Source organism: Strongylocentrotus purpuratus, unplaced genomic scaffold (assembly GCF_000002235.5).
Source record: "Strongylocentrotus purpuratus isolate Spur 01 unplaced genomic scaffold, Spur_5.0 spur5_scaffold_14, whole genome shotgun sequence".
NCBI classification, from domain to species: Eukaryota; Metazoa; Echinodermata; class Echinoidea; order Camarodonta; family Strongylocentrotidae; genus Strongylocentrotus; species Strongylocentrotus purpuratus.
In genome coordinates, this window is record NW_022145599.1 from 33212974 (window position 1) to 33240288 (window position 27315).

Below are 27315 nucleotides of genomic sequence, written 5' to 3' on the forward strand. Positions count from 1 at the left end.
ATATCCTAAAGAATTATTTTAAAAATCTTATCCTGGACTTCCATCGACAACGTAACACACTAAATAACAACAAATTAAAGTAAGATTCTATATGAACTCAAAGTTTAATTTGAGTCCTGAATCATTTGCAACAATAACGATTTGATTCGATTTTAATTGTAGTAATAAATCTATGGAATACTAATAAATAATATTTACTATAGGTCCAAATAATTTCCCAGCAAGGGCAGTTTTGACAATCTATAATTATGCTGAATGTCTCCACGGCTTAAAGTGAATACAGTAAAATACAATGCTCATGTACTGGCAAAGCTCACATCCAGATTACAAACTAATCAGTATCCCTCTTGTCACGACTATATTGAGCTTTTTTTATACTCTGGAATTTCAACAAAAAAGGAGTAACTGTAACTGAAAATCGCATAGTGAGAACCCAATTACCATGAACATTGGTGTACACAGGTAAACGAAAGCAGGGCATGCGCCCACGAGTCAGAGTATTTCGGGGCGACACCCCTTGGTGTTTCGGGTCCATTGACTCCAAACTTGAAAAGTGGGTCTAAGCTGGGCGGATTCACACCATTCCCACGTTGGGCTGCCGAGCAAAGAGGAAGGCGTTACAGTATTCTCTTCTGGCACCGAGGAAGTCTCGTTCTACAGATAAATTCGTTCATTTTTTGAAGAACCTGAACAAAGTGATCTGTCTCTTTTCTCAGACGAAATTTGATCAAGAATACCTTTCATGATGATGTACAGGAAAATTGTCGTCGTCATGCTCTTGGCGACACTTGTATCATCTGGCTTTTGCCAAGGCAAGTATTACCACACTGCTTCCTGTAACTTGAATTTCCAGAAGTCATACCGTAATAGCTTCACACACAATTCGATGTTGTCCTCTATGGCGTGACGTAATAATGAATGTGATGATGGTGCCATGGTGGTGGTAGTGGTGATGGGGGATGGTGCTGATGGTAGATGATGAAAGAGAGGAGGACAAAGAAGAAAATGTTGGGTGAGGGGAAGGATGAGAAGAACAGTGTAAAAGAAGGAGGAGAAGGAGAAGAAAAATAAGAAATTAAAGAGAGGAAGAAGGAAAAAGTGATGGTAACGATGGTGATATGGGGAAGGGGGCAAGGGTAACCATTTGTATGGAATTGCGGTTCTGGTGACACTTTATTACATTAAACATCCAGCCTCTAGAAAATTGTAAGAAAATACAGAACGGCTACTGACTACAGGTATATTGAGAAACAGAATTCTGAGAAAGGAGTATTCTTGACTCGAGTATGAATAATAATAATAATAATAACAGGTTTATTTATATAACGCAGCTTCTAAATAAATATACTCTACTGCGCGTAATACAAATTATCATATCATTACCCAGACTGTAGCTCAGCTACCATAATAAGGCGCTAAAGCATTTAATGAATACATGCATGTCTTGGAATGTGTTGGTATTTAGACTTGTATTAGAGATCCACTCTGGACAAAGATAGGTTTTTTTCTCTCACCTGGGTGGAGAGTGGAAAATGTAGAAGACCAAAGCATTTTCAAGTGGATCTCTAATACGTGTCTAAATACTCACACATTCCCCAGACACACCTTTTCAGTATTTCTGAAATTATCCAGTTTGGTCAACCTCCAAATCATCTACCAGCATTAGTCAAGAAACCTTTCGAAGGTAAAACAAAACGTTCAGTTTTGGTCACTATAGGCACATATGGCCCAGGAGTAAATCTTCTATTATACTTTGTTCGGTGAGGCCGTATCTATTGGCACCATATACAGTTATTTGTTTTAAGTGTTTGCGATATCCAGTTTTTTTGTTTGCATAATGAAATTATATTTTCCATCGTTGATCAGGGGTTGTCTTTAATTTGGGCTGGTCTCTTTTTGCATTCTACTAAGTATTTCCTGTTTGCATCATGCATGGTTTACAATGAGACGAACAATGAATTATGAGTTATTCAAACTTGTACCACGTTTAAACTTCGAACTCTTTGCACAGTTTCAAATGGTTGGTAGAGGATGCCAGTTGTCACACCCGTAAGGTTTCAAACGTAACATTTCATTCTCACACCGAATCATATTTCCATTCTTATTTCTTTACTATTGATTAACAGTTGCACCTATTTAAGGCGGATGTATGCTTGTAGTCATGACAGAGTACCTTCTTTTATCAATTACTATTAAAGTGCAGTGCCCCCAAGCCCTCGAACATTCTGTAGTTTAAAGATAACGTTGAGTTCTGGTCATGCGATTGCATTGTGAAAGAAACGTTGTGGAATCGATCAGAAAAGGTTGATCTTCTAACATATAAGTATTGGTGTGTACTGCAAGGTTCTGGAATCGTCAACATGATAAGAATTTGGCCTAGTCTTGGTAAAGTTACAATCACTGTAGACAGAAAGATTTATATGGGACTACCCGAACATGTGGCATAAAATTCCGTCCCGATTGTTATGATGTTACATGCCATACTTAGAATATTAAGGCACTTGAAGAGCCATGCTTTTCAGGGAACATGTTTTATCTGATATTCTTCCACACTTGCATAATACAATGATAACGCTCACAAATTATTTTTTACTTCTTCCCAGAACTCAACCTTCTCTTTAACAGTCGTTTCTCCTCAGCTTTTGTGGTCAAGCCTCATTTAATGTTCCTAATATAATTCTGCATTGCTGAATGCGAGTTCATTGATGTGATAAAATGTGATTAAACAACATTTATATCCTGATTTTACTAAATAACTGAGTTTCTATTTAAATGTCAAATTGACTTTTAGAAATGACGAAAATAGGTTCTCACATGCACAATCAAAGAATTTTCAACCTCCATGTTCAAGACTACAGATGAAAAGGAATTATTAATTTGCCAAAAGATTTTTGCTAGGAATGATTTAAGAAAGATAAGGAAGTAAAACGAGAATCTCCCGTCTACCCGCTTGCATAGTCAATATTGTTCTCACACGCCCATTGAAATAAAAACAAATATTTGTAGCAAGTTTTCAGTAGGTAATTTACATTTCATGCTGAACGATTCGAAAATACTTTAATATAGTTTCACTCGAAAATTTGATACTGGAACTCAAGATCAGGTTTTAATTGAAGAAAAAGAGAATGAATGAAAAAAAAACGACTGAGGAACTAGAAAGCTTCTGTTGCTAGTTAAAAAAACGAGAGAGAAAGAGAAAAAGAAAGAGAGTGAAGGTGAGAGAAAGAGAGAGAGAGAGAGAGTGAGAGGGGAGAGAGAAAGAGACAGACGGAGAAATAGAGAGGAGCAGGGGTAGATAGATAGAAATAGGAAGGGTAAAGAGATCATCCTGCTATTATTATTTTAGCGAAACATTATGGAACATAACTAAGTTATTAGTACCACTATCCGGGTTTAAATTTCTGTGCCCTTACTAGAAATGCGGAATAAAAATTGTTTTTATTATAGTATAACAGAATGTTTTCATATTTTTTAAATGAAAACTAACATGAAATACCAAATGCTACTTCATCATATCTCCATCAAACACTTGTGAGGGAATGAGGCAAAGTGAGAAAATAGGAAAAGGTCTTCTTTGGTCAGATCAAGAGACGATTTCTTTTCTTGAGGAATAGTGTTATGGGAGAAGGTAACAGGACCTAGATGAAGAACCCTGAAAACCAAGGACCAATGGAAAAGACTAAAGAGGGGTTTAAGAGTGGAAAAGAAAATTTGAGACAAGCAAAGTAAAATCTAAAGCAATAAATATTTGTTACATGGGCGTCAATCCTTACGTAATACCTATTGTTCAGGGGGATGAATGAATAGATCACCCCCCTGAACAATAGGTATTACGTAAGGATTGACGCCCATGATTTGTTAAAATATTGAAATTGCATATTAGAAACACAAATAGAAGTATTACAAGGTGAAACATATGCAGATTAAATTTGAAAAAGAACTGGGGCTTCGTTGCACAAGAGTTGCGACCCGACAACACCTGCGCTCAGTCGTGACTTTCCCGGCATGCATGGGCCAATCAGACGAGATCAAGCGTTTTAGTTGGAACTCTTTCACTGTATGCAGGAACCTGATTGGACAATAGTCTGAGTTTAATGGTACCTGTTTTAACAAAAGACACGCCCCGTTTATGAGCCGCGGAAATCTTAATCAACATGATCATATTCATTTGAACAGTTGAGGTTTGCAAGATCCAACATATGAATCGACCTTTTGGTTGATGTTTTATTTTTGTTTTGTTTTGTTTTGTTTGTTTGGATTTGTTTGTTTTGTAGACACTTATTAATTCAGAACGCTATGTGTTACACTGTTCACTATGTATGATCATTTGTTGATAATACATTTCAATAAAACCTAATAATAATGAAAATTGGGCCTTATTTACCCAGGGTAGCCACATTAATAGGCTATGTATAAATACTGCTAAATATATACTAAATATTACCCTAGCATAACCAGGTAACCATTTACACCTGGGTGGAGAGTGGCACATGTTTTGATTGATCTCTAGCCAAAGAATGTTTGTGCCGGGCTGGTATTCGAACCCTCGACCCTTAGACTGAGATTCATTATACCACGACACAAATGTACCTTACTTATTACCGCCTGATGAAGAATTGTAAAATATATTATTAAAGACATGGCCAGTATTGTGTTACATGGTACATGTCGGAGTAAACTATATCTTTGGTGGACAATCTCAATCCGGACAATGTAACTCTCTTTAGAGGTATCACTTTGTCAAACTAATATAGATAGCCTTTAACACTACGTCACAGGCTGTTAAACCCGAAAAGACCCAAACAAAGAGGACCCCAGTTTAAAAAGCAATTAACCTTAAAAACTAGCACACTTGATATTTATGACCTATAAACGTCACGAATATTGTATTCCATTGAGAAAAAGTAGTTCGGTTTGAACCTACGACCCAGTCGCGTGATACCAAGTGTTATAACCACTTCACTGCGATCTGTCCAGGAAGGGGGTGAGGTGCGAAGGGGGGGGGGGGATTTTGGCAGACTTTGGGATTTGACCCCTAATGCATCCCCAGAGTAATACAATATTTTTAATGAAATTTCACTGAGCAAAGGGCTCTCTCCCCCTTGATATTTGAACACGTTCTTCTGAAGGTTATTTTACCTGACTGCTAAGAAAGCATAAATGCGTGTAAATAAGCAAGCAAGCAGAGGACCCTGGTAATGAGGATTAATGCCTTACCAAAGGGTACTAGCGCATCGACTTGGTTTCGAACCCGGGTCACCGGATTACGAGACCACTGCTCTACAGACTGAGCTATCGCGCCTCCGCACTGGTTGTCTATTCGCAAGCGCATACAGTTTCAGATACTTCTCCTGACATGGAAAGTTGTAAAGGGATTTGGTCTGATGGGAACATCGTAAAATACTTGATTGAGAATGAAGGACCATGACTGAAAATTATCAACGCCGACAAATAAAAGTCATTTAAATTGCACAATGATATATTTATTTTTTGTTCGTCATTTAGCCCGAAATGAATCAACAAGTTACTAAAAATGTACATGTAGTTAAATACTTTGTTTACATTAAACTTTGTGCAGCCTGAATGTGTAAAGACCTTGGGACCGTAAACTTGGACTTGCGGAATTTGTCGATCGTCACAAACCGATGCACACAAGTGCAGATCAATGACTGGTTATTTGCTGTTTATGGTGGTACTCCCACGAAATAATTCCTCTGCTGATCAAGGGTGAAAGCGAAGAAAAAAAGAATAATCTCTTTTATCCAGATAATGGATGTAAAAGGCCATAAACAATCTGATCATACTACAATTCAAGCATGTTGGGAGTTATAGAGCGAGAGAGAGAGGAAGAGAGAGAGAGAGAGAGGTAGAGAGAGAGAGACAGAGACAGAGAAAGAACGAAATAGATAGAGATAGAAACAGAGGGAGACAGAGAGACAGAGAGAGACAGAGAGACAGACATACACAGAGAGAGAGAGAGAGAGAGAGAGAGAGCAAAACAATAAAAGAATGCTAGAAAATGAAAAACGAGCCAAACAAAAATTATATGTGCATAAAGAAAAGACATATTATGGTAAGAGAGAAACAAAAAAAGGGTGTGTGTGAAAGAGAGAGGGAGAAGGATAGAGAGAGAGAGAGAGAGAGAGGGGGATAGAGAGGGGGGGGGGTAGAGAGACTATATATGATAGTACTAACTAAGCAAGATACAAACAGAAGGTAATTATAAGTAGCTAAAAACAACATGCAAGAAAACGGAAAAATATTTTAAAAAAAGACAAAAATCATAAACCCATGGAGATAAATGACCTGAGAGCATCACGCTGGATAGCGGAAGGTCATTTGATGAGTAATAAGTAGGTAAATTTGAACCTTGGGCCATTTATGAGAATCTTTGGTGCTTGGAATAGGTAGTTTTCAAAACAACACAGAAATGCATGAACGGTCTTCCTTTCTCGAGGGTGAAGGATATATACAAATCTATTTTTTTAAAATCTTTTTTTAATTTGAATTACCTTTTCAAATACAGCATGTCAATAAGGGAGGATATCCCTATATGTAGGTGAAGACGTGTCATGCATCGTTCTTCTAAGAATCCTCTATTCTCCTGTTAAGTGAGAGTCGGTAATTCATTGGTTTAATCTAAGGGAGGATACCCCCTTGATAAGAATACGCCCCGAAAAGGTTACATTACTCATACATGCTGTAATAACATTCTTGAGGATAAAGGGGTGTGTGTTCGGTTGTATGGGGGAATGATGCCTTCCACGGCCCGGTAATGTTGATCAGACATCTATATAGGCCGAGGGTGTGGTCCTGTGGTCTATGATAAATTGCTCTAAAAGCCACATAACAACAAAATGGAAGGTGTATGTTGTCATTTTGTTGTTGAAAGAATGTATTAATTGTGACTTTATTGTCTATTAGTATGAATCATATTTGTATTGTTGATATAAGCATATAAATATGCAAAACCACATAATACCCGGGCCATTCTAACCACGCCTTGCAGTGTAACTTTCCTATACACAGATAAAGGGAAGGAGATCCGGGGAAGGTGGAAATAATTAATTTATAATGCTTCCTCGTAGGTATTTCATCAAATAAGCTTAGACAGAAATGGATGCAAAAAGAGAAAGAAATAAAAGTAACTTGACGTGCAGGTGAAAAGCGTTTGAAATTTGCGCATTCTTAGTACAGAACTATAGTTTTCATTTGATGTTTTCTCGTCTGATTATGAGATATAGAAGCTCTAACTGGATATAAAAGCAAATGCTTCATTACGGGGATTATCTAGAAACACGACTCTAATCTATGCATGGTAGATCGTATTCAATCTCGTTTTTACTAGGTTGGCATAATTGAATATAAAAAATCCCTTCCATGACAAAAGCGAAAGATATCTCTAAGGAATCAGCCATATTAGTGGGTGATTGTTCTCTCTTCTTCTTCTTTGTTCTCATACAGCCTAATACATTCCTCCATGAGGGCGGACTGAGCTTTCTTTCAATTTTGTCTTCGGCGCGTGTAATGAATTTGAACCAGATAGTAATGAAGAGGTCCATTGAAGCTCGAATAAACTGAAATACATCCTTTAAACACAAACAATACTGACAAAATCCACGATCGGAAAAAGTCAAAAGAATGAGCGAGATATGCATTCAGGTCGCTTCCCCGTCAGCGATGATTGCGTCAAACGAAGACAAAGGATTATATGAACATTGGCGCCGGAATGGTGTGACAGGAATGCATCATGGTCTAGTAGTAACATATACAGTGCGTCCCAGAAAAAAAAACGAAACCGAGAATTATCGATGTTTTATCATAATTTAATCACAATTATAATCAATAAATGACACTTATTTGTAAAGCTTAGCTCCTCTTTCATTTGATGCAACTCATTATGACGCATATTTCACGCTTGAACGATTAAAAACAATTTGGAGAGAGGGTACCAAAAAGTAATTTGGCGGGCGGTATTTGAATTTCAAAGAGAAAATCACATTTCTATAAATATATGACAACTCAATCAGGAAAAATGAGCCAGGAATAACAAAGTTCTGTCGGTTTAAAATAATGCTTGCATTTAATAATAATATTTAGCTTTTATATAGCGCTGAGTACAATGTCTCTAAGAGCTTTACAAATATACTATTACCCCGGTCATTGGATTCAGTGCTTGCCCGCACACACTGTGTGCACAATCTCCACTCCCTGGGGAGCATTCCTGCTAGGCGTCACTTAACGCTCAAAACTGTTTGACCAACAAATTTGATCAAACGAATTCGTTTTCACTAGCTGCCTGCCGTAGCAATAAACAGAGTTGACAAAAGACTTAACTCCATTTCGTTGACGATCAGCCATGCATCAAGTCTTTTGTCTTCTTTTGATTCATGCAAGAAATGTGTGGCTTTCTTTATGTATTGCATATACTGATGATCTTTGCTTGTCAAACAAAAAGGATACCTAACTAGATAATGAATGAAAGCATGATTGAATGGATAACCGAATAATTAAATGAATTAATGAATGAATAAATAGGTAAATAAATATATAAAAAAACCGGGTAAAACGGATTGTCGGCTTCCTGACATCTCCGTACTTCGCGGACAGAGAAAGGACTGATATGGAGTAGGTCAAACGGTTCCATGCAACGACCCCAGGTGACCGGTCGGTTCGTTCGTGATGGTGTCGTCTGGGGGTCCGTTGAGTTTCATTCCCACTATTTCCCACCCCTGTTGGTTTCGGACCTGTTTCATTGTTGCCTATTCCTCTTCGTAGTTTATTTATTTCGTACTCTCTGTCACTTAATTGTTTTTAATGATCACAGTTGTATTTTGGCTCATAGGCATTTGTCAATTCCATGTTATGATTGTAATTGAATTGATCCAATTGATCAAAAATTGAAAAAAAATCAAAGGGATTTTAAATATACATGTATATATATATATATCTATTTAATGACCCTTTATTTTGCATTCACAGACTGTTCCTCGGATCCTTGCGAAGATGGTGCTCCTTGTGTCAACGCTACTTTGGGATACTACTGTCAATGTCCAGTTGTTCCTGTTTCTGCTTCATCGTCATTTGAAACTGTTTACTCTGGACAGAACTGTGATGAATCATTTACTGGTAAGAAGTGACTCAGAAATACCTATATGTATTAAGGGTCAGTAGTTTTCTTGCGATATCTGTAGCCTTAAACTTAAAAGTAGTAACGCATTGCTAAACGTCGATTTGATTAGAATATTTGAATCAGGGTGGCCCACTGGCGGATCCCTATGGGGCCCGCCCCCCCTGGAAAAAAGCGTATAAAAACACGTTAATTCTATTTTTTGGAGATGCCCCCCGCCCCCCTGGCGCTCAAGGTGGGGTGGGGGGGGGGGGGAGGTGCGATGAAAAAAAATCGAGGAACCCCCCCAAAATTAGTGCTCACTACCCTACACTTGCCCTAGGGGGTAGTTGTCCTAGGGGTTGTTGACTGCGGGTGGTTATCCGGGGGTGGATGTCAAGGGGGTAGGTGTCCAGATACGGTCGTCAATGTATGCAACTTTTTTATCGGTTGTCGTCACTCTGTTAGTGACTTAGGGTTGCATCGGAATAGAAAAGTTCGATCTATAAAATAATATCTCTTTTTTTAATATTTTAAATTCTTCGCAGGGGTCGCTGGATGCAATATCAATTACTACGACAGTGAAGGGAATATCACGAGTCCTGGTTACCCAAATGATTACCCAAATCTTCAGGATTGCTACTCTCATCTGAAAATCGCAGATGCAACACAAATCACGCTCATCCTAGAGGAATTCAATTTAGAACCACAGGTCAAGGACACCCTCCTTTTTGGAAAAGGTCCCGCAATCTATGAAGTAGATCCCATGCAACCTGACATTTATGAATTTGGTGGAGACCTCACAAGCTTACCTCTGAGCGAAAGGACATATGTATTCAACGACACAAACCAAATCTTCTTCTACTTCTACTCGGACAAAAACGAAGTCTATCCGGGTTATCGCATTTCCTATACGGCTGGTAAGAAAAAGTTCTCGTTATTTTTTTTCCGTATTAATTTTTGTAAACGATTTGTATTTATAGTTTTTATCCTTATCGGTGAAATGAGAATGGCTCTTTGATCTATGCAGGGCCCGTGAATGTATTCCCAATATTAATATTAGTAATGTAAATTTATTGTGATAATTTCACGTTATGTTAAACGATACGAATTCCTTAGTCTTTTTAAAAATCTTTAATGTACAGAAATGCTGCTCAGTATTATTTCAAATTTATGTCAATAAATGTACAGGGACAATATTCAGAAGTATCTGCCTTATAATATTCTTTGTGGTTGATGTAAGATGAAGTATTGTTTACTTTCATTGCCTAAAAAACTGAAGGATGATAGGGGTTTGGTCATGGTAATTAATTTCATCTTACAGCCAGTATGGTTGTAAATGCAAATAGGTAGGCAACCAGGATATATGCAGTCCCTTCCGAGGGAACCGCAGTTCTCCAAATGGACCAACACGCATCCTTTAGGTGATGACAATTATTACACCGTCCACTCGTAACGTATTTTTTTACAAACAAAATTTATCTTTATTATGTTACACAACACGATTTAATCGACGAAATAAAATCACTAGAAAGAGAGATAAATGAATTGATAATTTAATAAATTAATGAAATAATAGGTACATATTAATAGCTTTCCTGTTTGTCAAAACATACATTGTATAATGCATTGAGAATTCACATTAATAAATGTTATTCTTTCTTTATATTTTCACCAAGATATTGATTCGTGTGTGTCTGGACCATGTCTTAATAACGCAACTTGTATGGATGAATACTATGACTACTCATGTATTTGTGCGCCTGGGTATACCGGTAGAAACTGCGGAGTCGGTTAGTATATATAAACATTTATTCTCATCATCTGCATTTAAAATTTATATCGAAAATTGTTTTTATGATGGCTACATGGATAATATACGATATGTTTACAAGGTTTCTAGGATTAAATATAGCAAGGTCGAGGTGTTATTCTTTCCGAGTCACCACACGAGCCTGGTCATGTGGAGGACGCTGGGTCTGCATGACCTTGGCGTTAAAACCATCTGGCATGTTTATTCGGTAAAATATTAACCAATTTGGAGTCGGTTTTACCCAAGTCGAGTACACTATATCCAATACTGAGTGACATTTTATCCAACAAACATGCACGTTCCCTTTTCACCAAAAATTGGGTAATACTTTATCGAACTGTTTTAGAACGAAAAGCAAAATGGGTGATCTAAATACCGCTATAAGGCTGTTGTAGGTAGGCTTGTACTGCCAGATGACACGTCAATGACGTCCAAGGTCACGTTCAAAGTTCCACTTTACCTCCGCTACAATCACATAACGTTTATGCCAGCAAAGGGGAACATATAACAAGTCCCCCTTGGATAATAATAATTATAATGATAATAGCAGTAATAGTAGTAGTAGTAGTAGTAGTAGTAGTAGTAGTAGTAGTAGTAGTAGTTATGTAGTAGTAGTAGTAGTAGTAGTAGTAGTAGTAGTAATATTAGTAGTAGTAGTAGTAGTAGTAGTAGTAGTAGTAGTAGTAGTAGTAGTAGTAGTACTACAAACAATAATATCATTAAATACAAAATAAACCGTTCTTGTATAGCACATATCATATTATGATAGAACGGACCAATGCACTTCCACAGAAGTTTGGAAATGAATATCCTTAATTCTGGCTCTGGCAGCCGTAATAAGCGTACAGTGCATTTCAAGAATTAAATCCTGCAAAGTGCCCTTTTTACACCTAATGGAGATTGGTAAATGTAGATTGATGTATTGAAAATAGACGAGAGAGCCGAGCTGTGATTCGAACCCTCAACTCTTTGATTGAGAGTCAAGTGAAATGAACCATAAATGAACCACGGCACCTCCATAAGTAGATAGGTAGACTATGCCTTGTCAGGTGACCTCTTATGAACAAGTTTTGTTGCATGATCCTAATTTGTATGCGGGGAAAACGTTAACCATTTTCTAGTGCTCTATACTTTGGATAAATATGCCCACCATAAACATAAATCACGCATGTTTTATTCCCAGATATCAATGAATGTGGCTCCATGCCGTGCGACAATGGTGGGAATTGCATGGATCTTGTTAATGGACATTTCTGCGATTGCCCTATGGGATTCAGTGGTGATTACTGTGAAATTAGTAAGTACGCCATATTCGTTGCTCAGGAGGACCCTCTAGTAGTCCCAAATGGATTATACGACATAAGCCCTAGTGAAAATTGCTCTGTTACCCCTCTTTGTTAAACATGTTATTTATTGTCATAACAGATGACAATTTGGACAAGTCATTGGTAAATGTCTGGCATAGCTGGCTGCGTTCGCGTGACGTTAGTGTTAAAAGAAATATCTTCCCATGCACTAAAGACAGGTGTTAATTCCGCGCAATTTACGACAACTTATCTCAATTCTTTTTTTCCTACCATGAAATTCATCGTTTTCAAAAATACGGCCCCTGATTTTCACGACTGCTCCAATAGCCATTGCCAGGCTTTTATACATTTAAAGGAAGTATACCTACTTAAAACATGTTGGTCTCGAGCGCCGGGTAAATGTAGACCCTTTAAAAGTCTAACTAGAAAATTTGGACTTAAAAATACAGGTAAAGTCACTCATTTAGGTAGTATTTTAGATCAGTCTCTTGATAAAGGATATAGGTGCTGAACATGTACTTTGGCTGGAACCCACTGCTTTGAAGTGCTTTCGTTTCCACAGCCAAGTATCTATCAAAGGAAAATATGAAATTTTACTGAGCATCTCGAGAGAGAGTTATGAGTGTATCGACATTTGGATTTTTATAAGACACCAACAAAAGCTATATAGTAACATCAATAAGCACCCCGAGGAAGAATAATTCAGTAGTATCATTCTTAATATTTGTTGATAACCCCCCCCCCCCCCCTCGAAAAAAAGAAAGAAAATCCGGTTGCTTTCAATGACTTACCAAAATTTATCACAGAATTACTTACACTAACACTGGGAAGCGTATCATGGTGCCAAAACAATGCGTGAATATTAGTAAAAGAACGCGTACGAAAATAAAATAGTCTATCAATATTTGTGTGTATCAGTTTGTCATTTTCTTATGTAAATTAATTTTCCAACCACTTTCTCTTTGTAGATAGCACTTTCTCTGCATCCCAATTTGTTTTTCATCTACTATGGTATCCTTATCTATATCTGACTCACCCCCTCCAAACATCCTCATTCCTGCTCTTAATATGGTGTTGGTTTTGTTTTGGTAAACAGATAAAGATGAATGTATGGCTACTCCGTGTCGGAATGGGGGTTCGTGTACTGATGGTATAGCAGGATACACTTGTACCTGTGCACCAGGATGGGACGATCCCAATTGTCAAACAAGTACGTACATGCATTAAAATTACTCTACCCCTTTTGTAGGGTGTAAATATATAGTGATATATGAAAGAAGATGACTTTTAGGGTCCCCTCTCCGAACTTTAAGAATTGAACTTCGCGAAATTATTATTAAAGATAAACTTTAGTACTGGTAATGCGATTGCATTGTGAAAGAAGAGGTGTGGGAAGGATCAGAAACAGTTGATCATGTAGCATGTAAGTATTGGTGTGCACTGCAAGGTTCTGGAGTCATCAAAATCATAATAAATTTGACCGAGTCTTGGTAAAGTAAGAAGCACTGTACACAGAAAGCTATATATGGGACAACACGTATGGTGTCGGGGCTAGTACTACCTTGATTTCCTTGTCTTTCTATGCTCATTACTCAGCCAGTATACATTTTTTTCCAAAATTGTTTGGCACATGTCATTTATTTGTAATCTTGAACATTCAGTGTAAGTTTCGTTTGATTATGTGAAAATTAATTTTCTTTTTTTTTACCAGAACTGGAGTTTATCTTTATGTTAGATTTAAAATGAACTTTTGGCAGGCCGCCCATACCACATGGATGTGTTACATCAAACAAAATCATTAATTCTGCAACAAAACCGATTTTATTCATTTACATCATCCTCGGTAACGGTCTCCCAGCTAGATTTTCTCCTCATAAAGCTGTAACGTGTTGGATTTTTAATTTTTTTCAAAAACATAAATGCGTTCTAGGCCTTATGACGTTATTGGTTCATACGCGTTCTTGCTGAAGTACAGTGTGTATATGGTGATCTTTGACAAGTTTTATGGTGTTTTTTGTTGTTGTTGAAAAAATAACAAAATGCGAACCTTTCCCTATCTCCACTCTGATGGTGTGCCCACTTGGGTACAGTAAAGGGGAATTCAATCGTAATAGCAAGTTGCTCTGAAGAAATGCTGAACGAAACCGGACAAACAACGAGAACATGGGCTTAGTAACAACGAACGATTAAATAATACTTTATTTATTTGTATGCTGATTTAAAGGGATCTGGTAACTTTGTCTTAGATTCTTTAAAAAATCCTTGATTTAGCTCATGCTGCAATGATAATTATAAACCTTTAGATCAGTCAGTAACCCCACGACTTTAACAAGCCGATCGCCTGTCTGATTATCAAGATATTTATGATTGAAAATCGAAATCAATTTTTGCTTTTGCCAAACGGTTTCCATAACACTGCAGTCTATTGGGAAAACGAATATGGAAGAACCCGTCACTCAAAGGTTTTTACCCTTTTGAGGCACTTCTTGATCATTTTGAAGCGCATTTTTTTGTAGGGCTTCAATATAACACCATATCACAGACACTGATAACACGTAGGGCCGTGCATCTCAGATTTAAAATTGTTAAACGATCCCTTTAAGCATCATTCATCCAATCGGATACCTGAAAAGTAGGTATTGTCGGGACACACAAGTCTATTTCATGCAACATAAAATCAGGCCAATCTTGCCTCAACTGAAACATTATTAGATGCACAACAAAAGATTATCATAGTTGGATTTCATACTGCTCTGTGGGTCATATAATTGTCAAAGAAAACATAACTTTTCATGTCATGCACGTAACCGACGTTCTATCTCTTACTTCTAAAACTGAATAATATAAGGATTATCACGATGTATTATTACTATTTTTATTCACTATCCAGATATTGACGAATGTGATTCTCAGCCCTGCCTGAACGACGGAACATGTACAGATGAAATTAACATGTACACATGTACCTGTGCAGCAGGATACACGGACGAACAGTGTCAAACAGGTGAGAGCTGGATTCAACAATATGTCATACATATCGTTTCACTATGATAGACTACTTTATACTAGAAAATTCAAAGAATCAAGTAGGGGGCAGATATCTGATAAGATTAACCAGGACAAATAACGAAAACTTCTTTTGGATTATGTGGTAAGGTAGAACGATATTCATCAAATCTTAAACTTTAAGTTATGGATATTTCAGAAAGCGTCTGCATATTTCCCGTAATAAAGCCAAAGTCAATCTTGCGTCATATTTATTTGATTTCAGTTGATACTGTATGGGAACAAAAATTAGAAGGAGTGAGGTGAAACGTAATTCAGATCTTTATCCGTGATTTCAGTTACTTGCCCCATGCCAATATTTGTTTTAACTGTTTAAAAAAAAAAGTAAATTTAAGTAATGAATCCTGATAGAAGAAACTCTCTGGCTTTTGCCGAAGGACACAAGTCGTGGACCATGTGGGTAGAAGTGACAACGTAACAAACACTTGACTGTATTAGTTCATAATTCATATTTAGGCGCCATCCATATCATATTTTGATTTACTGTTGAACAATATTGGCCTAAATGAGTTATTTGATATTCAGGTTGTTTGAGAAAGGAAATCTAAAAAAAGACATAGACATGATGTTTTTCAAGAATATATATGATAACATTTTCAGGTCTTCACAGATTTCATTTACGATACACCAGTTTGTTTATAATTATGTTTCTTAGTTTTGTTTGTTTGCTAGGATTGTGTCATGTTAGATATCGACGACTGTGCGACCTCCCCTTCTCAAATAATCATATTGATAGATAGGTACATAAACAAATGAATAAATGCTACAATAACAAATAAACAAAACAAAAAACTTGCAAAATTCTCGTTTTCCCCGTGTGAGGAATATTGTAGCAAATTCTTGTCAAAAGTGATCATAAGTTCGACACATATTATAAAATCGTGTATATTGAATCGTAAGCAATTAGATACCACCCCTCATGCTGGAAAATGTTTAGGGTGGAGTGTTCAGCATTATTGTGGTTTACATTTTGTTTAATTACTGCTTTTCACTTTTCAGATATTAACGAGTGTTCTTCCAACCCTTGTGAGAACGGGGGTGCGTGTACCGATCAGATTGCAATGTACACATGTGACTGTGCAGCAGGATTCATGGGTGACAATTGTGAAACGAGTAAGTGTTTCCTCCTTCGATATTTGAGGATTCACTCCGTCTTTCACTTCAAATAGATAGTTTAGTTGAGTTCAGGAAAATGTGAAAAGTAATTTGTGATTCTTTTTGTTCATTCTTTGTTTGTTAGTATGGAAAGATGCCAGGGAGCAAATGTCCTCTAACTGACAAGGGTGGCTATTCAAATGCCCATATATTCAAAATATGAAAAAGGATAGCTTTGAGTAATCCTTTTTCATTGTGGTCTGATATAACGGAATCCTCAAAGTCAGAAAATACTAAAGTATTTAGTACCATCTTCCTGAAAATCACAGTGAAAAGCAAAGATATTTGTGCAGTATTTACTTTTGTTGCAGAATAAAGTAAATATATTACCAATATAGCCGGATCTGCATAGATTTCTGAGAAGAAAAGGAGTTGTGTGAGCTTGCAAGGCTTTCGAATGACAAAGAAGAAGCATATTCTGCATATATCTGATCATGAACCAAGTGACCGATTTCATGTCCTTCTCTTGATCTGTTCCAGACATCAACGAGTGTATGAGTATGCCGTGTGAAAATAGTGGTACTTGCGTGGACGGGATCAACAATTACGTCTGTATCTGTACAGACACCGGGTTCGACGGAACCAACTGCGACAACAGTATGTACCAATTTTGTTTTTACTTAAAACCATATCAATATAAAGATTTCTTGAAGTAATAATAATGATGATCATCATAATATGATAATAATAATAATAATAATAATAATAATAATAATAATAATAATAATAATAATAGTGATAATAATAATAATAATAGCAGTAATAATAATAGTGATAATAATAATTATAATAACAACAATAATGATAATAATAACAAGTATCATAATTTGTTTGCCCAGGGAAGCCTTATCTTATCAGCATAAAAGCTGTTCTAGCTGGGGCCGTACAAGTATGATTATCAATTGTCAGGTACCCACTGACACCTGAGTGGAGAATGGCAAATGTCGATTAATGCCTTGCCGAAAGATGCTAGGGTCGGGCTGGGATTCGAACCCACAACCCTTAGATTGAGAGTCAAGTGAATGAACCAATATGCTTAGACTTCTGTAGAATATTTCTTTTAATCCTGTGGTGTACGTCAACATCAATCCATCCAAACCATTTTAATAGATCATTATGGGATTCAGCGTAAGATTATTGTGCAAAAATATCAGTATAGGGGACAGCTGGTTATGCCAGCAGTCTTTGTATTAGAAGACTTGTATTGGCCCGCTGCTCTTCATATAATATTTGATCTGATTTGATGTTTATTATACATCAACATAATTATTAACAATCTTATACATTTAGATGTATGAAAATTACATGGTGTATACAGAAATAAGTCGTCTTAAGCATAAGCTAAATATTCTACTTATCTATTGTAAGTTATTGAAAACATATAGTCTACAACAAAGCTTTGAGTAATATGGAACCAAAAATACATTTCCTAGGTAAGTGATGAATATAATACATTCACATCAATAACAGGAGAAAAAAAATCCCACCAAAACAAACAAACAAAGAAAACGAACGAACCCAATACAAAGAATTAAGCAAAAAACAAAGCAACATGTAATTTTATGACGGTTTTCTGGAACGAACACTTTACACGCCGCGTAAATTTGTTATTTTGTTATTTTGTCAACATAGTTTGAGGAAAAAGAAAGATCACGATAAACCTTCTTTTTAAAAATTGGTTTGCTGTACGCATGATTGTTCTGATATTTTATTTATTTGATCTCATTTGCCTTAATATTTATCCATTCTTGTGAAAAATTATATTTGTGGAGGAGTTTTTGTTCTTTTTAAGTCTAAGGCATTTATTTAAAAATGTATATCATATCGAATGTTAAATTATTATGTATTGTATACGTATCTATTTTTAAAAATGCATATTATTTCAACTTGAAATGAATAAAACACTTGAATTGAAATGATTCATGGACAATACAGGTTCCGATATTATATGTAGAGCTTAATTTATATGGATTTAAACAAAAATTGTGGGATAGTGAAGATTTATAATGTGATTTCAGTCATTTGGGATGGATTTATGGAAGATCGTATCCGACCAGAAAAATAAGTTACCTTACCCAATGTGACTTTCGTACTCTTTTCACCTAGATATTGATGACTGTGCTAATAACCCGTGTGAGAATGGCGGTACATGTACGGATGGGATCAATGATTACAGTTGTACTTGCGAGCCTGGATACATCGGAGACGACTGTGAAATAAGTAAGTATGTTTGGTGTATGCATGTGTGTTTTCATTGATATATTGCCTATAAAGATACTAGGAATATGATAATTTCTAGTTACTAACTGCTGGACAATATATATGTATATATATATATATATATATATATATATATATATATGTGTGTGTGTGTGTGCGTGTGGGTCTGTCAACATCAGTCTAATCTATGGGGATCTGCGAACGACTCACAAGATTGTCGAACATTTGAGCTGTTACATTATGTAATTGTCTAAATGGCTTTACATGCCTGGATCTTGGCTTATCATTTTTGTCTCTCAAGCCAATAGATGAACTCTGATGTAAATAATAAGCGCGTGCTTGTCTTATAACAACCCTATTCTTCTCTTATATTTTCACTATCAAATAGACTTCAACGAGTGTGGAAGCACACCCTGTCAGAACAACGGAACATGCATGGATGCAATCAACAGCTACACGTGTGACTGTATGGATGGATGGACCGGTCCGTTATGTAATGAAAGTGAGTATCCAAAACTCTAGGAATCATCTCACCGATATATTCTTGTGATATGAAGCTCTCATATGAAGTTTAAATATAAAGCTGAGTACTGGCCATGTAATCACATTTTGATAGAAACTGTTCTGGAAGCTATAGGAAATGTTGCTTATGTAGTACATACAAATTGGTGTGTACTGTGGAGTTTCGAAATGTTAAAAAGGATAAGAAATTGACTACGTCTAATTGTTGATGGCATGCACCGCACGAAAAAAATGGTATATGGGACTACGCACAGGTGTTAAGACCAACATTTTCAGCTATCTTTTGTCTAACTCGATTCATTAGGAATTTTAATTGGAATCCTTTTCATAATGCTTTTTCACTATCATGACTAGTTTGAAATCCTTCAAAAGCTGACGTATAAAGAAAGAAATAACGTTTAAGTTACATCACCAAACAGATGAACCTCTCTGGCGATTTAATGAGAAAGATATTATCATATCCGATTGATACACGTCTGTATACAAAATCACTCAAATACGGTGGTGTAGAAAAGGGCTATATCTGAAGGGACACCTGCTTTTCAGTTTGCATTCCCCCTCTTCCATTTCTCTCGGGTTTTATTTTTTCGTCATCGCGAATCGATTTGCAGAGCCAAAAGCACATAGATATTAGTGTAAATTTACTACTTGACATGTAAGCAACCAAAATATGGATTCGTGAACCATACCATGATCTGGGGGTGTATGAGTCGTGTTCACGACTTATGGAAAGGTACAAATACTTCACTGGTTTTGCACTCGCGGACCTTCAATTCCTATCTAACCTTCCTGAACGAATGTCCTTCTTGGTTATGGCTATTACTGTGATGCCCCGATTGTATTTCCTACCTTCTTTGACTCTTTAAGTTTTTTTTCTGTCTTTGCCATGAAATTAAATGGTTGAATAAATAAATCTACATTTTGCTTTCTCTTCAGATATTGACGAATGTGCTAGTAATCCTTGTTCTAATGGTGGAACGTGTGATGACGGAACCAACGAATTCAGCTGCCAATGCGCTCCTGGGTGGACCAACCTTACATGTGAAACTAGTAGGTCATTGTATTGTTACAAGAAGTACCATGGAACAGTCGAGCCTTCTGTAATGCCAAGTTCTATATTGAGTATACCTCTGTCTGTAAAGGGGACTTTATAGTCTGCTACTTCCTGAGGTGCAATACAAATTGCGCATACTTTATTCAGATAATGCAACATAATGTTACCTCGGGCCCATTCATACTAAACGTTGTGATTGATTAGTTAGTATTAGGCGTCGGATTATGATTCCTAACCGAACAACGTATTAAGCAACAGGTACATGGCGATACGTATACCCCCCCCCCTCCCCTCAACACAAACATGTTTCATATCTTGTGTTTAAAAGATATAACTTGCGCCCTCCCCATGTGCGCAAAGACAGTACATATAGACCAACTTGGGATAGCTGTATTCATTTATTTATTTATTTAACTATTTATCTATTCCTTTATTTATATAATTATTTGGGTTCTTTGCTTGTCGTAGAACTTGCACGGCTGACAAGCCCCCGCTCCTAAACACGACTACTAGGGAACGAGTTGTCAGCCACTTATTGCCACCACTGCATCTTATTCTGTCGCTCTCCAACATTAAGACGCCTTCCCGAACAGTAATACAATTATCTAAGAGCAGTCTCTCAAATGTAAATCTTCCATCTTCATCGCAATGAAGAAAGCTATAAGTGCAATCATTTGCGCATACTGTCGTCTTTAGAAGAATTAAATCCTAGTTTTTGTAAAGATGAAACCATTTCATTACATAATAATGTTTGTCTTTTCAGATATCGATGAGTGCGAGAGTGGCCCATGTCAAAATGGCGGTACGTGCTACGATGAGGTAAATGGCTACACATGCATGTGTCCCGTAGGTGCAAATGGTACAAACTGCGAGATACGTAAGTACAATATTCCTCTGTGTTCAACAATACATGGTATCCACAGCAAGTGACATTCATGCAATCATTTACATAATTGTGTCTTAGCATTCCACAATCCTTACAACTAGCCACTACCCCAGTCTTTCCCAGGTGAATCACGAACGGCATATTCAAAAGTATTTTTTCAGTCTCACCTGCGTTTTGGTATTAGGCAACTGTATACTTCTGATCTGCAAATCCCCAGATTGGATTGGATGTTTCTCTTTTTGATTTTACAATGAACTGTAATCATGGGGTAAGAAGCATAGACGTATAAGCAACCAATTGTTTCTGTACATTGATAAAACGTTCTTCGTCAGTTTATAATACAATTCGCTCGTAAGTATGATTAAAAGTGTTATTCTTCCTTGTGAAGTTACATCTGCTTCAGTAATCATATAATATATTATAACTTATTATTAGGTACTTCAGCAACATTTGATTTTCCTATCAACCATTTATCAAATTGATAAAAAAACGAACTTTACGGATTAAGTTTTTTTTTTTTTTTTTTTTTTTTTTGGGGGGGGGGTTATTTTAATGTCCAAATTTTATGTACCTCATTTAACTTTAAACACCATTTGATTTAATTTGTACATTTCTTATTAAATTGTACACAATATTCTTATTTAACCAAAATAAAATTTCTCAGATAACGTTTGGAATGGACAGCCTGTCGAGGTGCAACGAGATGACACTTTATGACCATTTGTACATGCGTCAATACCACTGTCTGTGGCAACAATGGACTAGGGGTTTATTCCTTGGTTCTTTGTTGTGATAATCAAAACAAATATGTATATTATATATTGATTTTAATATTTCGAAATCCAATCCCATTTTAGTTGCGAACGCCTGTATGAGTGACCCTTGCGCAAACGGATCTACCTGCGTCAATTCCGGAGTTGACTTTATCTGTATATGCGCACCGGGCTTTGAAGGGGATCGTTGTGAATCGGGTAAGATATAAAAACATGTTAAATACTTAGGTAGAATCAGGGTGTCACCGAAAGGGGGCGGGGTAGGGATGAAACGCAAGTCTCTGTAAAACATTGTCGGAAGTTGTAGCTTTGAATTTTTTTTCTGCTTTTGAATTTGGAGTTTGGAGTATTCTTCTCTTCCTCATTTTCCTCCATAACTTCCTGCTCCGCTACCCCTTCCTCTTCTTCTTCTTCTGTTGCACAACTTTCTCTCTCTCTCTCTCTCTCTCTCTCTCTCTCTCTCACACACACAGTGTCCATTGTTTGGATGAAGTAGGGCAAGCTCCCCCCCCCCCCCCCGTTCAGAGAGAATTCGGACACTATATCAAAATATCCAATCCAAAGCTTTTAGATTTCGAATGATACTACAATCTGAACGTTTATATATTGAAACGCGATATTTTACTTGCTTATTTTCCTGACCTACGACATGTGATAATTCATATAATCTGTTTATTTGGCAATCATTTTGGAAAAATTGAATTGCACTGCCATGCAAAAGGGCAGACCATTATTTTTGGTTTCATAATATGTCCGACAAAGTGAAGTTGTCTCTTTCTTATGACGTTTAGGAGGGATCTATCGACACATGCCTTGTTTAGCACTTCTGCATCTTATATCCTGTCGGTCTAAGGTATCCTAATCATTCTTCTTAATAACAACATTTCTGCTGCTTGAAATTTGCTGTCCAAGATTTTATTTCACGTCCAGCACTTGCAGCCGTACAGGAGGACGGACCATACGTAGCACTTCAAAGTACCCGGACTTTAGTGATTACTTTTACTTTTAGTGATTACTCCTCTGCCCATTTCCCAGGCCAAGGCCGAAGTCTGCATGCGCCATTGTGTGCAGCTAAAGTGTATATGTAGACCGGGGTTCTGAAATTGGACACGTTGATCAATTTCGATTGGTAGACGATGAGAACTTTATAACAATATTTATTCCTTTATTTTGTGTTCTCTCCCCTTTCATAGAGCTTCTATCGGAGTCGCACCGATGAAAATACCGATAGAATTTTCCTTATAGATAGAAAGAAGAAAAATCGGCGATTAAAAATTTGATCGCCTATTTCTCTTCTTTTCATCGGCTATTCTATCGGCTTTTCCTCCTCTGTACCATTCATACTGGCCATTTCATCGGATGCGTCAGGATGCATCCGATGAAAATCAGGCCAGTTTGAAAGGGGTATGATCATTTTTTTTTAGAAATCAACGAGTGCCTCAGCCTACCGTGCCAAAATGGCGGTACATGCACAGATGGACTGGACATGTTCACATGCGACTGCCGCTTCGGATACTCGGGACTGATCTGCGAAATATGTAAGACTTATTTACAATTCTAAAAAGTGCTTGTAGAGCTGTTTGCTGAGTTGACAGTAATAGACCAGTTCTTATGTATCATTACGATACAAACGACCCGAAAGACCCACAGATACTTTAAAAATGGAGAAATGCCACTGTACCGAATGCATTTTAGAACAAGAAGAAAATCACTCTCAACGTGATGAACATGCTTCATGAAAAATTTGTGACATTACCTTTGAAAAGAATGATAATGACGTCATACCTATCTTATTATCATTCAATCAAGGTTTTTAAAGACATGAATGGCAGTCATAGACTGAATTGTACATGCTATCACAGTGCAGGTAAAATACAATGCAAGTATAAATAACAACATGAGATCAGGATAAATGGAATTAAATATAATGTGTACAAGCATTAATTCAAAATTTGCTAGGTAGTGAAATATATACGGAATTTAAAATGAACGATTAATATTGCCTCACTGTTAAAAATAACATTATATTGCACAGTTGTTAACGTAATTATAAGCTTGGATTTGCATAGTAAAAGTTTAACATACGCGTGAGATTGGGAAGAGCACTGATACAATGGCCTTTGTCTGCTCATGCGCAGATATCTATTTCCAAATCTCTTATCACTAACACTCTGCATGTTAGTACGATACTATAATTGAACAAGCTGACAGCCGTATACTGTAATGAAAGGGCAATTCAACACTCGTTATAACGCCCTTGGCCTTGGTATGAAAGAAGTAAAATAAAAGAAACAAAATGGTGAAAGTGTGAAATATTTTGAAATGTTTTCCTTTTATATCTTTTTTCCTACTCTTATATATTGCGACATGATTTTCATTCATCGGAAATGGCCAAACAATAGTTTAGAAGAAAAAACACAAATATACAGATATAACAAAATATAGAGAATTAAAGAGAGAGAGAGAGAGAGAGGGGGGGAGAGAGGGAGAGAGAGAGCTGTTAATGTGGTTATGCTTCTTAAATGCATGCTCTTATGCTGTATCGTTATTTCTCTCTTTTTTCAAGTCGATCTGTGTGATTTACAGGGAACCTGGTACAACGAAATCAACGATAAATTGATCATCGTGCAGACATCTACTGGCATGCTTTTGGGAGACTACATGACGTATGTCGAGCAGCTTACTGGCATGGCAGGTTAGTTTATATTATATAGTACAAGCCTTTGTCTATTTTTTTTGTGCCACTTAGTACATTATCAAGACGAGGGTATTCTTAACACTGGATCTGAATTTATTTCCAAATTTCTATAATTGTAAAACGTCTACAAGGAGATGATTAAAACAGGTTGCCATGGAGTTTAATGATTAAGACCAGGACAATGTCTACAAAACGGTAGCGATTACTCGCAATTTATTTGCGATTGATATCAATCACAACTAATACTAAGACAGGGCCCACAGATATTCATACCCTTCGTAACACATGGCGAAATCCTTCTGTTAATTGGTACCTAGTTCTGGACTCTTTTTATTGATTCTTAAGATCCAAAGGGTCAAATCTTCCCCGCCCTTTGAGAACTCATATAATGTTCGGAGATCTCTTCAGGTCCTAAGCATTGGCTGTATTTCAGCGTGTTGTAATTGATAATTACCATTAGTTCCAAGTTTTCCAAGCATTGAATTTTGATGAAATTGTCCAATCAAAGTTTTCACCTTTGCAATAATGATAATAAAAGTTTTTTTTTTACAATCTTCGCACAGCTGCTTTAGGCTCGCCGCACACTGCGATCCAATTTTCGAAGAAATAACAATAGTTAGATATAGAAATATATTACAACAAACATCATCTTCCTGACTAAGGTTCTGAATAATGATAAGAATAGTAACAACCGAAGTTTTAGTGCACTTAACACTTCTAGTTAAAATGAAATACGGATCGGCTTCAAATCGTAGGTGATCGCACGACCGGTCTGACATCACTACGATTCTGAGCCAATTTAGCTTTCTCTCCTCAAGTTAACCCCTGAAATTTAGATTTGTATTACTCATTACTCCTCGGTCATTGAGATTGAAATGTTCATATCAAATGCTATTGCCAGTTCTTCCTAAATCGGACCGTAGACAGATCATATAGTGTGCGTTGGGTTTTAGGCGATAGCTTTCTTCATGCATTATGTTTGTGAATCTTTCGTGTTATTGATAATTTGCGTATATTTTCCCTATTGCCATTTCTGCAGCCTCCACCGTTGCTCTGGGGTATGCGGGGCTAAACCCTACTAACCCAACGTTCGGCTTTACCGTGGTCCGATGGGAAGGCCAATCAACAACCAGCTGGACCGGACAGTGCCAGATCTGTGATCAGCAGGAAGTCCTTTACTCAACCTGGATCAACATTCTATCCGTCAATACGTGTTTCGAAGTCAGGGAAGCAACAAAGTAAGTTGATGTTTCTCTCTTTGAAATTTATACTAACCACGATCGCAAAAGTGACAAGTAATAATAATAATAATATTCGGTTATTGTGTAGCTCATATCACATTATATTGCCTCTATGCGCTTCCAAAGAGCTTTGAAAATTATTATTAGTATATTTGTAAAGCGCTCAGAGTTGTGATAAGCGCTTTTTATAAAAACTAAAATATTATTATTATTATTATTATTAGTAGTAGTAGTAGTAGTAGTAGTAGTAGTACCCCCAGACAACTACCCCCCCCCCCTGACAACTACCCCCGGATAACGACCCCCTAGGTCAACTATCCCCCGGACAACTACCCCCGGACAACTAGCCCCAGACAACTACCCCCTACGACAACCATCCTCTACGACAACTACGCCCGGAAAACTATCCTAGGGGGTAGTTGTCTGGGGAGTAGTTGTCCTACGGGGTAGTTGTCCGGGGGTAGTTGTCTGGGGGTAGTTGTCCTGGGGGGTAGTCGTCCTAGAGGGTGGTTTCCCTAGGGGATAGTTGTCCTAGGGGGTAGTTGACTGGGGCTGTTTATCCGGGGTGGATGTCCAGTGGGTAGGTGTCCAGATACGGTCATTTTGATCGCATATTACTTGCGCTGAATATGTAATGATGATGATGTAACACACCGTGTTCTCTTTCTCTCCCATTCCCCGTCGCTTTCTCTCTCTCTCTCTCTCTCTCTCTCTCTCTCTATTTCTCTCTCAATTTCTACCCTCTCCCCAATTTCTCTATATGTTTCTCTCTCTCTCTCTCTCTCTCTCTGTCTCTCTTTGTCTCTCTGTCTCTCTCTTTATTCCATTATATTTCCTTCTGTGTAGAATCGGGCAGGACAAATGGACTCGATACATGCAAAGCACAGCACCTTCGAACAGCACTGTTTGAATTATGTAGACCTTTCGGACGAAGGAGAATGTTTACTTCATCTTACTTCAGCTCGTATCATAGGATAATACGGAAAGTAGAAGATTGGTATCAACCAATAAATTTCAAAATGTCGTCTTTTTGTGAAGGCAATTCTAAATCTGCTGGTTTGTGGTTTAGCTTTGATCGTACGTAAATATAAATACTTTTAGATTTTACCGTAGCTTATGTTATGTTTTTGGTTATAATAAGAGGGATTATATCTATATTTGTTATTTGTTATAAAATGTTTCCCTATTTGTACTTTTTGTGTCGTTTTAGAGGATAGTAATATACACGATACTGGTATAAAAGCATTCTATTTGGAAGGGTGTTGTGGTTTCATTTTTGTTCTCTATGTGTGCTTACAATATTACTTCAGTACGCATACCTGTAATAAGAGAGAAAAGAATTCGGGATGGTAAACATAATGATCCATATTCTACTACAATTTTAACAAAGAAATTTAGTATGAGGTCTAAGTTTTCCTTCTGTTAAACGTGATTTTCGACCCTGGGTCGGGTTGAACTGAATTAGTAGAAT

The 27315-nt window shown here is 37.0% G+C and overlaps 1 protein-coding gene across 1 annotated transcript; it reads left to right on the forward strand.

Annotated features, from left to right (window-relative positions):
- The first annotated feature begins 544 nt into the window (after positions 1-544).
- Positions 545-27179, forward strand: LOC105447630 (fibropellin-1-like). The gene is made up of 18 exons (XM_030985238.1): positions 545-812; positions 8983-9129; positions 9658-10029; positions 10789-10902; positions 12106-12219; positions 13326-13439; positions 15120-15233; positions 16295-16408; positions 16931-17047; positions 18557-18670; positions 19059-19172; positions 20129-20242; positions 21010-21123; positions 21990-22103; positions 23330-23443; positions 24472-24600; positions 25643-25841; positions 26691-27179. The coding sequence occupies exons 1-18, from the start codon at positions 743-745 to the stop codon at positions 26752-26754; spliced, it is 2352 nt and encodes a 783-aa protein (XP_030841098.1). The 5' UTR covers positions 545-742; the 3' UTR covers positions 26755-27179.
- The last annotated feature ends 136 nt before the right edge of the window (positions 27180-27315 follow it).